The sequence below is a fragment of the Polypterus senegalus genome, chromosome 18 (assembly GCF_016835505.1).
Source record: "Polypterus senegalus isolate Bchr_013 chromosome 18, ASM1683550v1, whole genome shotgun sequence".
Lineage (NCBI taxonomy): Eukaryota > Metazoa > Chordata > Cladistia > Polypteriformes > Polypteridae > Polypterus > Polypterus senegalus.
Window position 1 is genome coordinate 88,118,683 of NC_053171.1, and position 12,706 is coordinate 88,131,388.

Here is a 12,706-nt window from a genome sequence, read left to right on the forward strand (position 1 = left end):
CTGTGGACCCGGAAGCCATCTGGGTGTCCCCTGTCGTCTTCCAGGCACCGGGGCGCCGCCTGGCGGTGGCCACGGGTCCCTATAGGGCTGGGCTTCCAAACCCTTTACCCGAGCCCCCCCCTTGCGGTCTGGAGGAGGTACAAGCCCTCCTCTGGTCCTCCTGGGCGTCAGGATGCCACAATAGATAGATAGATAGATAGATAGATAGATACTTTATTAATCCCAAGGGGAAATTCACATACTCCAGCAGCAGCATACTGATAAAAAACAATATTAAATTAAAGAGTGATAAAAATACAGGTATAACAGACAATATATTTACTGTACTTCATTTTGCTTCTGATTTAGTTTGTTTTTTATACAGTCATGTGAAAAAGTAAGTACACCCATGGAAATTATTGACTTTTTCAACATATTTGAACACACAAACAGTAGATCTCCCCACACACTTGTATAAAAACACAAGATATTTTGCCTTTTCAATCATTTATTTAACAAAAATATCCTTAGAGGTAATGAATGGTCTACTGGGGAAAAAGTAAATCCACCCATGGCCTCAGAAGCTGGTATTATTGCCCAGTTTAGCAGAAATTATTTCTTGCAGGCATTTTGCATAACTGCCCATCAGTCTCCGACATCGATTTGCTGAAATTTTGGACCACTTTCTCCATATAAAATTCCTCCCATTACAAGATGTTGTAGGATTTTCTTGCATGTCCTGCCAGTTTCAAATCCCCCCACAACATTTAAATGGGATTCAAATCAAGGCTTTGACCAGGTCAGTCCATTTCTTCTTTTTGAGTCATTCCTTGGTGGATTTCCTAGTGTCCTTCGGATCATTATCATGTTAAAAGGGACATTTTTGGTTCAGCTTCAACCTTCGGAGAGGTGGCCTCACATTCTCCACAAGCACATTTTGATATGATGCAGAATTCATAGTTGATGATGAATGCAAGCTGTCCAATCGCTAAGACAGCAACGTAACCCAAAGCCAGAACAGTTCCACCACGTTTCACAGCTGGTATCAGGATCTTCCCATGAAATGCTGCCTTTGGTTTGCACCCAACATATCTACCGTTACTATGGCCAAACGACTCTATGATTCATCTGTCTGGAGCACATTGTTCCAGAGGGCCTGGTCCTTGCCTAGATGTTCAGTGGCAACTGCAGTCTTGCTCTAATGTTTTTGTAAGACAGCAAAAGACTTTTTCCTGGCACACTTCACATGCAGGTCATGTTTGTGGAATCTCTTTCTGATTGTAGATACATACACTTTGACACCAAGTGTTGCAGGAGTCTCTTGCAGATCCTGTTATGATATTCTGGGTTTCTTGGAGATGTATTTTAGTATCAAATGGTCAGCTCTTAAACTGAACTTGCTGGGCCAGCCAATCCAAAGTCAGTTTGGGACTGCTACCACCTACTCATTGGCTGCACGTCATAGCCTGAGCAAGTCCTGATCTTCAAAAAGCAGTACTGCACTGGACGTGGAGTGAAATGTGCACCTCTTTATGTGTCTCTTGTGTTCGTACAGGAGGTGTGCTATTTTAATCTCCCGGGGCTTTGCTGTACTAAAACATCCCACATGTTTGTAGATGGCTGATGAATTTTTAACACTTCTTTTGACACACATGTAAGTCAAGTCAAGACAATTTATTTTTATATAGCGCTCTGCACTATAGCGCCATAACAAGTTCATGGGTAAAATGCAATTACAAATTCACACCCATGAAAATACAGATTGCAAAAAGGTGGATGGAAGATCTGAAGGAAAAGAGCCTGACTGAGGAGGAAGTGCAGGACAGGGCTGAATGGAGAAGGTTGAGCAAGCACATCGACCCCACATATAAGTGCGAAAAGATGAAGATGATGAAGAAGAGGAAGACAGATAGATAAACTTATATTTTAGGAAATGATCAACCACACACCACAGATAATGTATTTGTTGAAAGAATAACTATAACTCTTGGAGGAGGTGGAAAAGGAGTGCATTTTAAAATGACCCCAAGCCTGATGTAATCATCTCTTCCTGGATTCTTGAGACCACTGCATAAATAGAAACTCAAATCCATCTGAAAAGAAATGCTAGCCTCCAGGTCCCCATTACTCTTTAATTTGTTGGTTTCTAGTCCAAAAATAATAAAAGCAATTGATTTAAAATGATATTTTGAGAGTTTAACCATATTATTCAGTTTTTGTTTCTTTTTTTAACAAAATAAACCATTTTGACTACTCCCAACAATGGGGTCAATATAAAGCGATTTCATCTTATGTTTGATATTGTGTTGTTTGAGAAAAAAGGGCAAAAGATAACAGTTTGCAGAAGGCAGGATTGCCCAAGTCTGGCCAGGGAGAGTCGCAGCCTCTACAGGTTCTCATGCCATCCAAGCTCTTCATAAAATACCATGGTAGTCTTTGGCTATTCTGTTCATTTAAATTGGGTTCATAGGGGATCGGAGTCTGGCCTGGCATCGTCGGGTATATGTAAGGAACTAACCCAGGATGGGGTACGGTACCACTCTCACACACCTAAATAGGGCCAGTTGGGAGTCATCAAGTAACCTAATGTGTGTGCTGTTTCATGAAGAGTGAAGAAAATTTGAGTTATCAGAGAAAGATCCAGTCAGCGATGAGGAGGATGTGGCTACTTGATACCTTCAACAACAACGCTAAAATCTCAAACCCAGACACTGTAGACTAGACTTTTAGTTCAATGGGGATTTGTACTTTTTCATTGGGCCCCTTGTTTAAATTCTTACACCTCACAATAACTTGCAGAGTTTCATTTCATATACACTTCTGTGAAATGATCTCTTAAATTAATGTACAATGCAATATTCCATCCGTCCACCTATTATCCAACCCACTATATCCTAACTACAGGGTCATGGGGGTCTGCTGGAGCAAATCCCAGACAACACAGGGTACAAGGCAGGAAACAAATCCCAGGCAGGGCGCCAGCCCACCACAGACAATGCAATATTGCAGTTGTGAAATGTAAAAAAATCACAAAAATTATTTTTGGGTTCAAATTCCTTTTAATGTCATTTTTTGTTCATTTGTGATTCTTTAATGTTAATAAAGTTGCTCTTGTTTATTATTTGTATACAGTAATACAGTATATATACTTTGATCATTTATATGCTATATGTCTAGGTATTTCCTGCTATGTTTCATGTGTTTTGTGGGTGGTTCCCCAAGAGGCGGGGCCACCTGTCCTCACCTGACTGCCCTTAACCTAATAAAGCTGATCAAGTGTACAGTCACTTGCGGTTCATTTTGAATGTGCTTGGTGATTTCTTGTGAAATGTTCGTGTGATTTTGTGGATTTACTGGATTTTGACCTCTTGCTCTGTTCTTTAGACTCTCTTTGAATTTTTGATTTTTTTGGGACTACTGGATTGCCTATTTCAGGCAACTCCTTTCTATGCCTTTTGTGCTCTTTTGGAGCTTCAGCGTTATTTTTGTGAAATAAATATTTCAATTTATAAAGATTCTTTCGCTTCCTCTTTGTTACACAAACTGAAGGTTGACACTTCTTTCCTCTTGTGGGGGTTTTCTGATACAGCTTTTTGGAACTTTATACCAAGTTCATGAAACCAATGCTCCATTTGCTCTCATACTGTACATTCATGCTGCTGTGTCTGCTTCACACCACTCAGGTCAGCGGTAACACCATCTGTGCTCACCAACTCCGTAAACATCCTGAGACTTGATGGAGGCCATACAGCCAGGCCAATGGATTTTAGCAGAGAACAAACACTTCAGCAGTGCTTGCAGGAAGCTGCTCTCTGTCTGCATCCCCCGTTTCACGCTCTGCACCAACATAAGATGTGCCATGCTTCTGCACAAAGAGAATGACGTTGCAGATGAGATGAAAATAAATGTAGTAGTGGTGTGAATTTCACTACATGCCAAATTCAACATATTTCATAATCATCTTGCTAAGTTTTACTATAAATTACATTTTGTGTGTATCGGTACGCTCATCACTACTTGTTTCGCTACTCCCTTGAAATTATAGGCCCCTCATAGTATGACTTTTATGCTTTTGCTTGAAATCCTTAAAAGTGGACACTATTAGCGTACCTTCATATGTTCATTTTGACTATTTGCTTGATCGTGATGGTGGATTAACCCACACAGAAGCTATAAGCTTGACGTGAAGGCTGGAGAAATTATCAACCCACTTTTAAAGTTATAAAGTGGCACATTGGATGCATTGTACCTGACCTGCAGCCACACCACCTGCACTCTGAAGTGAATCCACCTGAAGCAGGGGCGGATTAAGACAAAATTGGGCCTGATGCTGCAGCGCAAAAAAGGCCTATTTTTTCTCGGCATTGGTGCCTGTGCATTCAACACTCACCTTACATGCGCATCCAGACCGACCAAGGAGCCTTAATTGCTTGCGACGCAACCAGCCAGCCTTTACTGAACATGAATAATAATAACGACGTAGTATCGTAACAACTCGAGATTAACATCAAACTATGTTCTATGTCTGACACCTTATATTCCAAATCATAACCTCAGATCCTCAAATGAGTGTCTGCTTAGAATTCCAAGAACAAAACTTAAAAGAAGTGGTGAGGCGGGCGGGTGGCCTTCTGCTGCTATGCACCTAAAATCTGGAATAGCCTGCCAATAGGAATTCACCAGGCTGATACAGAAGAGCAGTTTAAAACACTGCTGAAAACACATTACTTTAACATGGCCTTCACATAACTTAATCCTGATACTCTGTATGTTCAGTTCATCATAATAACTATTCATGGTGGCTCTAAAATCCGTACTGACCCCAACTCTCTCTTCTGTTTCTTTTTCTGGTTTCTTTGTGGTGGTGGCCTGCACCACCTCCACCTACTCAAAGCTTCATGATGCTCCAACAATGATGGATGGATTAAAAGGTAGAACTCTACGTGACCATCTTCATCAAGCCCTTCCGTGAGAACCCTAAATACAAAGAGGACTGTTTCATTTATGTTAGGTAGAATGCCCAGAGGGGACTGGGCGGTCTCATGGTCTGGAATCCCCACAGATTTTATTTTTTTCTCCAGCCGCCTGAAGTTTTTTTTTGTTTTTTCTGTCCCCCCTGTCCATTGGACCTTACTCTTATTCGATGTTAATTAATGTTGATTTATTTTGTTTTCTTATTGTGTCTTTTATTTTTCTATTCTTTATTATGTAAAGCACTTTGAGCTACTGTTTGTATGAAACTGTGCTATAGAAATAAATGTTGTTGTTGTAACATCAACATTCAATAGTAATTGTCTGAAAAGTGAACTTAATGCAGAAAACCTAACAATGAAATACACAAAATTTCACAAATCTCTTATGTAACATAGTAAGAAAAAATGAATTTGCAGAGACATTGGATCAAAGTGACTCAGTTCAGGCTCTTGACGGTAAACATTTGTCCACGATTTAAATTTCATAATAGACCAGAATCCTGTCGAGGATTTAAAATATTCTAAACATCCATGCTGGGCCCACGGGCCGGCTTTTAGTTTTACCTTTACAGATAACCATTTAAATAGCCATCGATTTTTACTGTACAACTAACTTTCACGGTAAAAAATTTACTACGTGGCACTTACGAACAATAATGAAGTGGCAAGAATCCCCAAGATATTACAAAAAACGCAGCTAAATTACTAAGTAAACTGTTTAACATAAAATTGATAGCATTAACTTGAAATCTTTGGTTAACAATAAACACAACAATGTTATAGTTACGTCACAGCGCAAAGAACAATAGTAACTGTATAATAAGTAACGCTGTGTCTAGGCATCCGAAAGTCGGACTCCAAATTTCATTCTAAGAATCATTTTGCGGTTAATATAGCAAAGGAAAACTGTTCAGCTTCCGGAAAATTCTTGTCTGTTTTCATCTGGGCCTGTTTCAGGAATGGGCCTAATGCTGCAGCATCAGTAGCACCCACCTTAATCTGGCCCTGACCTGAAGCTAAATCCAATTGGTTCCAGCCAGTATTTACATAGGAGGCCATCCAAGTACTGGCTGGGCTGATGTTGGAAGAGACGTTGGTGAGGCCATCAGGAGGTTTTTACACTGTGGTCTGTGTGTGAATCCCAGTGCCCCAGTACAGTGACGGGGAGAGTGTGCTGCAGAAGTGTCACCATTATTTGGATGAAACAGAAAGCGAGGTCCTGACTCTCTGTGGTCATAAGATCCCTGGGCATCTTTTGCAAAGAGTAGGTAGGGTGTTTCCCGATGTCCTGGCCAAACCTCTCATTAAGGCCTGGTCATTGTGGTCTCCTAATCATCCCTTGTTTCTAATTGGCTGCCTCTTTCACCTCTTCGTCACCTAATAGCTAATGTGTGGTGAGCGTACTGGCACAAAATGGCTGCTGTCGCATCATCCAGGTGGTTGGTGCACATTGATGGAGGCTGAAGTGGTTCTCCCTTTCTATGTAAATCTCTATAGCACGAAAGCACCACAGTATATAAATGCAATGTCTTCCTCTTCTGACTGCTTCATAAAATGCTTTTCCTAAGAAGAAAGCATATCCTGTTTTCTCTCATCCATTCCGTGAACACACTTGCTGCAATTCAAGGTGAAAGTGATCTACACCAACCCCACCAATAATGTGTGCAACACAAGACCCAATTTAGGATTAAAGAACATATACTGAAGTACATGGTCACAGTCAAACTGGGCCAGTTGAGGGTCAACAGCATCATCACAATGTAAATAGGATGAAAATGGCTCCATTTCACAACGTATACTTACATTCTGGAAATGTTGGGGAGGGTTGAAAAGGCTTGGGATGGTATCACACTGATTTGTGTCTCCATGAATCTCCTGGAAAACAGTAAAACAAATCATTGTCAAATGACTACATGGTGTAAGACCTCACTGGATTTATTTCTTTAGCTGAAATTCAGATTACTCAAAATGTTTAACAATCATTGACACAAAACAGGGGTTACTGCTATGGTTACTGTTTCCCACAGAATAAAGCCATGAAGGCCATCATATAGAGAAAGAGTGGTGGGAATGAATAAAGGGAGAAAATAAAACAGGCATGAAACAATAAAGCCTACTGCCTCTCTGGGCTTACTTATACAGTTTTAGATATCACAAGGCATTTCCAAATTCACCTTCTCTCTCGTCTTTCTGTCTGGTGAGCATTTCACCTCCTGATTTTAGGCTTTGTAAGGCTCTGGGGCCTCATGTATAACGCCGTGCGTAGAACTCGCACTATGACATGGCGTAAGCACAAAAGCCGAAATGTGTTTACGCACAGAAAAATCCAGATGCAGGAATCTGTGCGTACTCCAACTTCCACGTTCTTCCGCTACATAAATCCCGATCAGCGTGAAAACTAACGCTCGTGCACGCGCATTATGTAACGCCACAAATCCTCCCAGAATTACGCCTATTTAAATATGCAAATCGATATAAATCGCCCTTAAGCGTAGCCTTCTGTGAAAAGACAATGGGAAAAGCACGGGGGAAAATATAAGAATTTCAGCGAATACCAAGTGGAGGCAAAGGAAAAACATACTATTTGTTCAAATAAACCGAGGTATAATCAACAAAAGGAAGTTGATCGAGTGACATAGCGTGTTGGAGAAACTTGAAAGCTCACGTTCACAAAATCGCTGCGCGGAAATGAAAAAGAAGTCACATATCAAAGTCGCCGTGAAAAGCCGAGTTGTAAGCCCACTGTCTGAGTGTCATATGAAAGCTTATTAGGGTACAGAGAAAAAAGGCACACAGTGGGGAAAAAGCACGAAATGTCAACTTCAATCTCGACATTTCCACTTTAATCACGTAGTTTATTTTGTCATTAAAGTAGAACATCATAAACTTCATCTTAAAATCGTTTAATTAACCAGTTTCTCAAATCACATTGTAATTAAAGTAGCACGTTAAATGCTTTGTTTTGTATTTGATCTTCTACTCGTATGTGATCTATGTGTGTGAATCACTACTTGCTTTTTAAACCGGCTCTCTTCCTCCAACTGGACACAGAATCAATTACATTCGTGATATTACAGTTCTCTGAATAACTAAAATACTGAGATGTATACGTGATATAATTTTCATGATGATAGGAGTTAAAGCACGTTATTAAACGTCACGTCGATGAAATAATTTATTGCAGCAGTACAATCAGGGGCGGCTCTAGGCTTGTGGTGGCACTGGGCAGAGGAACAACTGGTGGCTCCTTCGCCTGCCCATCAGTAAGGTAGTTAATGCACAGTGGATGGCTACGTCCGTTGCGGACACTGCATAGCCGCCTCGTGCTCATGACACAAGCATTTAACTTTTGCCGAAATTTGTTGCTGTGTTTTTAGCTGTGTTGTTATTTTCTCTTTCTGTTTTATATTCAATATATATTGGCGTAGCCGTCACTGTTGTCAGTGCTTTTCTTTCCCCAAGTAACCGATCGCCATACAATCAGCTCTGTAATAGACGTTAAGCCATCTGTAAGCTTAGCGCCGATTCTTCAAAACGTTTAAAGAACATTGAAATATCTTCGTAGTACATGTTTAATTATTCTATCCTTAAAGACACTCCCAGTGAAGAATATAGATTATTTAAATGAAGTTAAAGTTTTATCTGTATAATTTAATAAACATATTTTGCTGAATTTCACCTTATAAATGATATCGTTTCTGTTTCTGAACCGCGAGGTCCGTACAGGAAAGGCTTTAAAACATTTTGCAGTGGCTGAGACAGCGTGTCCTTAATGCTGTATACCGATAATTCTCTTTCCGATCAGCTGCTGCTGTGATTCACACTAAGATACAGTGATATAAAAACTCTGAGTCGTGCAGTGAGAGTAATATGGAAAAAGATGATCCGCTGTGGCAACTCCTAACAAGAGGAGTTGAAAGAAGAAGAAGTGAGAGTAACAACGCTAAAGCAGTTATGGTATTTGGAATACTATGGCTGTTCCCTCTACCATTATATTGTTACAAGTTAATTACAATCAGATGCATTACACTAATAAACAATATGCGGTTAGTTTCGGTGTATTTATAAAGCCGCGTCTGGAAAATAAGGTGTAACCACACAGGAACAGTAGCACTGCTTTGATGTTGGGTGCCACCGCTCTGCAAAACCGAGCGGAGAACTTGCGTACGACAAGGCATGAGGTACCGTTTAAAAGTGCGTGGCTTTACGCCAAGTGTAGGTTTTATACATCGTGATTTGAACGTGGAAAAGTTCTTACGCAACGTTTCTGTGCGTACGCACCGTTTATACATGAGGCCCCTGGTCTCTAAATCCTGTATTGGCTTTTGGGTTCATCTGGAAAACCCCAGAACCACTTCTGCAGTGGGCACTACATGAAAGCTCTCTCTAGTGACCTCTTATGTCTCTGTATCTGTGAGTCTCTAACAGTTACGATTAGAGCTTGGATTTCTGTATTTTGTGTTTTTTGTTAATATTATTTCTCCCCGATTCACTTGTTTGTTCTCTGTTTACATTTTTAACATGTTTTTTGTAATTTTTCTTGAGTCCTTTTCACACTAAAGGCCTGAATAACCCTATATGAACCAACCGATTGGCACACTTTTTTGCTGTGGCATTAACAACCTTAACTGAGGTTTTGGTCTCCCAACTGCAGCATGAGGAGGCCCTGCCCCCTAAGGTTCAACATTTAGAATACAGGGAGCATACAAGAAAAGACTAATAAATACATAATCAACAAAATAATACTGATAAAATAATGATCAAATACACATACAAGAAAACAAAAACATTTTTAACAATAAAAAACATCAAAGATAATAAACAATATACACAAAAAGACGAGAAGCCTGGGTCAGGGATAAAACCTTGACTACACCATACCAAGTATTCATTTTGCATTTTCTGGTTTTTAAACCTTTTGCTGTGTTACACGATTAAGATATTTAGATTATGGGCTGGTTTTGTTGTGCTTTGATTTACTTTTTAGGCCTATCTTTATTAAGTCATTGTTTGCTTTTTCTTCATATTTTTGTTAATACATTTTTAAATATTAAGAATTTGTTCTGCTGTAATATCAAAACCAAGAAATTAAGTGATCTGTTATAAAGCCTAGAAAGTAATTTAAAAATCAAGCATTTATTGATGGCAGAGCTGCATGTTCATACAAGTTCATTCAACCAATAGTCAAATAGGTTTTGATTTGTATTTCAATTAACTTTACTGATCTGATTCCTTTGAACTACCCAAAAAAGTGAAATGATTGATTTTATTTATTTAATTTGTTTGGCTCGTTCATAATAAAAAAATAAGACATCTTGGAGATGGGTGGGGTTCCCTTAAATGAATTGCAAATTAACTGCTTACTTAAATTATTATTTATATTTATTAAAATTATACATTAAACATGCTGTTAAATAATATCATATAATATTAAACAATCTAAAAACACAAAATATTACAATATAGTGAAAAAGGTGTAATTAAAATAAGAATCATTAGTGAACAAGATTTGTATGACTCATTCTTGGGTAATAATTCACTTATTCACCTCACAAATCAAATGGATGAGAATCATGTGACTCTTTCCTGGGTTTTGATTCAGTTCACAAATTAAATAAAGACAATCATTCATAAATCAAATAAATGAGAATTGTGTGACTTGTTATCAGGTATTAATTCAGTTCAAACGCGAAAGAATTAGTGAATTATATAAGCCATAACAAAAATGTGCAGTAAAGTAAAACAAATTTGAAAGCAAATAATTGTTACAATTACAGTTACATTTTTATTTGGTTAATTTTTGTGTTATTAATTTGTTGAATGTACAAAAAGACATAAATGTGTTACTTTGAAATTATTTGATATAGTCTGTTTAAACAATTCCAATAATGAATTATACAAATCAATTGAAACATTCCAATATAAATGTGTTGTTACTGTATTGTACTTGTATGATGAATGACAGAATGATCAATAACAGTGTTCTCATTTACAGATAAAGATAATGATTTAGTTTTCACTAGAAAGAATCACAAGTGAAGGAGAATCATGAATCAAATAGGCAGTACTTGCACGTACACTCTGAACATCTAAAACGAAAGAGCCTGACGGCATCATGGATGCACTAAGCCCTCCTGTTGAGCCCTACTCAATTTATTCATTTATTCCTGTAAATTGATTAACACGATTGATTGAAAGGAGTTGTTTGAAAAGAACAAATAATTTGTGAATCACCTATCACTCCAAATATAGCCTTAGGCAGAAGTGAAAAACTAAAAGAAGTTAGTTTTGAAAAATACACAAATGAAGTTTATGGGAAAATTTAAGCAATCTTGAATAGCGCCCTGTTACACCAAACGTTATACTGTCCTGCCTAAGACATCATCATGCATGGGTTCTGAGGACACATACCCAGCAATGGGTTACTGTGTGATAGTAACCATTAAATCAAAACAAAAAAATACAAGATGGCTTTCTGTTATTTTTTCAAATATATTAAATATAAATACTACTGTATGTATGTTCAAACGTTAGGAAAAAATAAAGGTCTAAAGAAAATATTCTATACTGATAATAAATTTAAATATCAAACTTACTCAGTATTAAAATACAGTGATCCCTCGCTATATCACGCTTCGACTTTCGCGGCTTCACTCTATCGCGATTTTTTTCTCGTACACGCTTACGTCAGTACGCATGCGCTTTCTGAGAACTTTTATCTAAGCCCTACGATGGCTCCTAAACGTGCTGCTTTTTCTAAGCCTTCTGACAATAAAACTAAGCGCCGGAGGAAGATGCTTACTATCCAGGAGAAGGTGAAACTCTTGGATATGATCAAAGATGGCAATACCCTACAAAAGCCTCCTCACACATATGAAAAGACAGCGCCAGCAACTGCCTATCAAGATGTTCTTCAGCCGCGCACCCAGACACCCACTGCCTACTCCTAGTACTCCTTCAGCAGAAGAAGACAACGCACCTGCTGAAGATACTGCACCACCTGAAGATCTCCTACTGAGGTCGTGCCTTCATAGGTTAGTGGTTGTGTGTAAGAACTGTGTGTGTGTTTGTGTGCAATTAAATGTACAGTACAATAATCCATCCATCCATTTTCTAACCCGCTGAATCCGAATCTGAATTTGATACCTTTTGTTTTGTTAATTAGTATTTAATTATTTAGATTGGGTTTTTGATTTTTGTTGATAATTTAATATTCATTTTCTTTTTATTCTATTCTGTATTTTCAAATATTTTTGAAATCTTTGTTTTGTTGGACTTTTGATCATTCAATTTAATTTTGGTTTCTTTGGGCAGGACTTTTGGCAGTTCTCCATTCCCTTTTTGAGGCTTTGCCTATTTGCACCTTTTTAAAACGTTAAGGCACTGCTCCTTGAGGCGTAAATGCTAACACGAGTCAGGGTTGTTGTTGTGGGCCAAGTTTATTTGTTGTATTTTTTTTTTTTTTATTTGTTACTTTTTAAATATATTTCACATTATGTTATCAATTCAGTTTTTGCTTAGTCTTTACATTTATGTAATAATGTAATTTTTATTTGGATAACGTGTACTAATTTTGTTGTTATGTTTTATGTACTTTGTGTTTTTTACTGTGTTCCCTGGTGCCCGTATGTGGAGCCCAAGGAGGCGGTGCCACATGTTTCTGCAGCCTACGCATAGTATAACTGCAGAAGCTCATTTGGGTGAGTGACTTTTTGTTTTGCTCTTCTTTTGGTGTTTGCATTGCTTGGCTTTTG

General features: G+C 38.4%; 1 protein-coding gene across 1 annotated transcript in view; it reads right to left on the minus strand.

Moving 5' to 3' along the window:
- Positions 1 to 12,706, minus strand: part of tshr (thyroid stimulating hormone receptor) — a 215,308-nt gene that overhangs the window by 108,371 nt on the left and 94,231 nt on the right. The window contains exon 2 of the mRNA XM_039741715.1: positions 6,756 to 6,827. Coding sequence (XP_039597649.1) covers positions 6,756 to 6,827 — 72 coding nt within the window. The remainder of the gene's footprint in view (positions 1 to 6,755; positions 6,828 to 12,706) is intronic.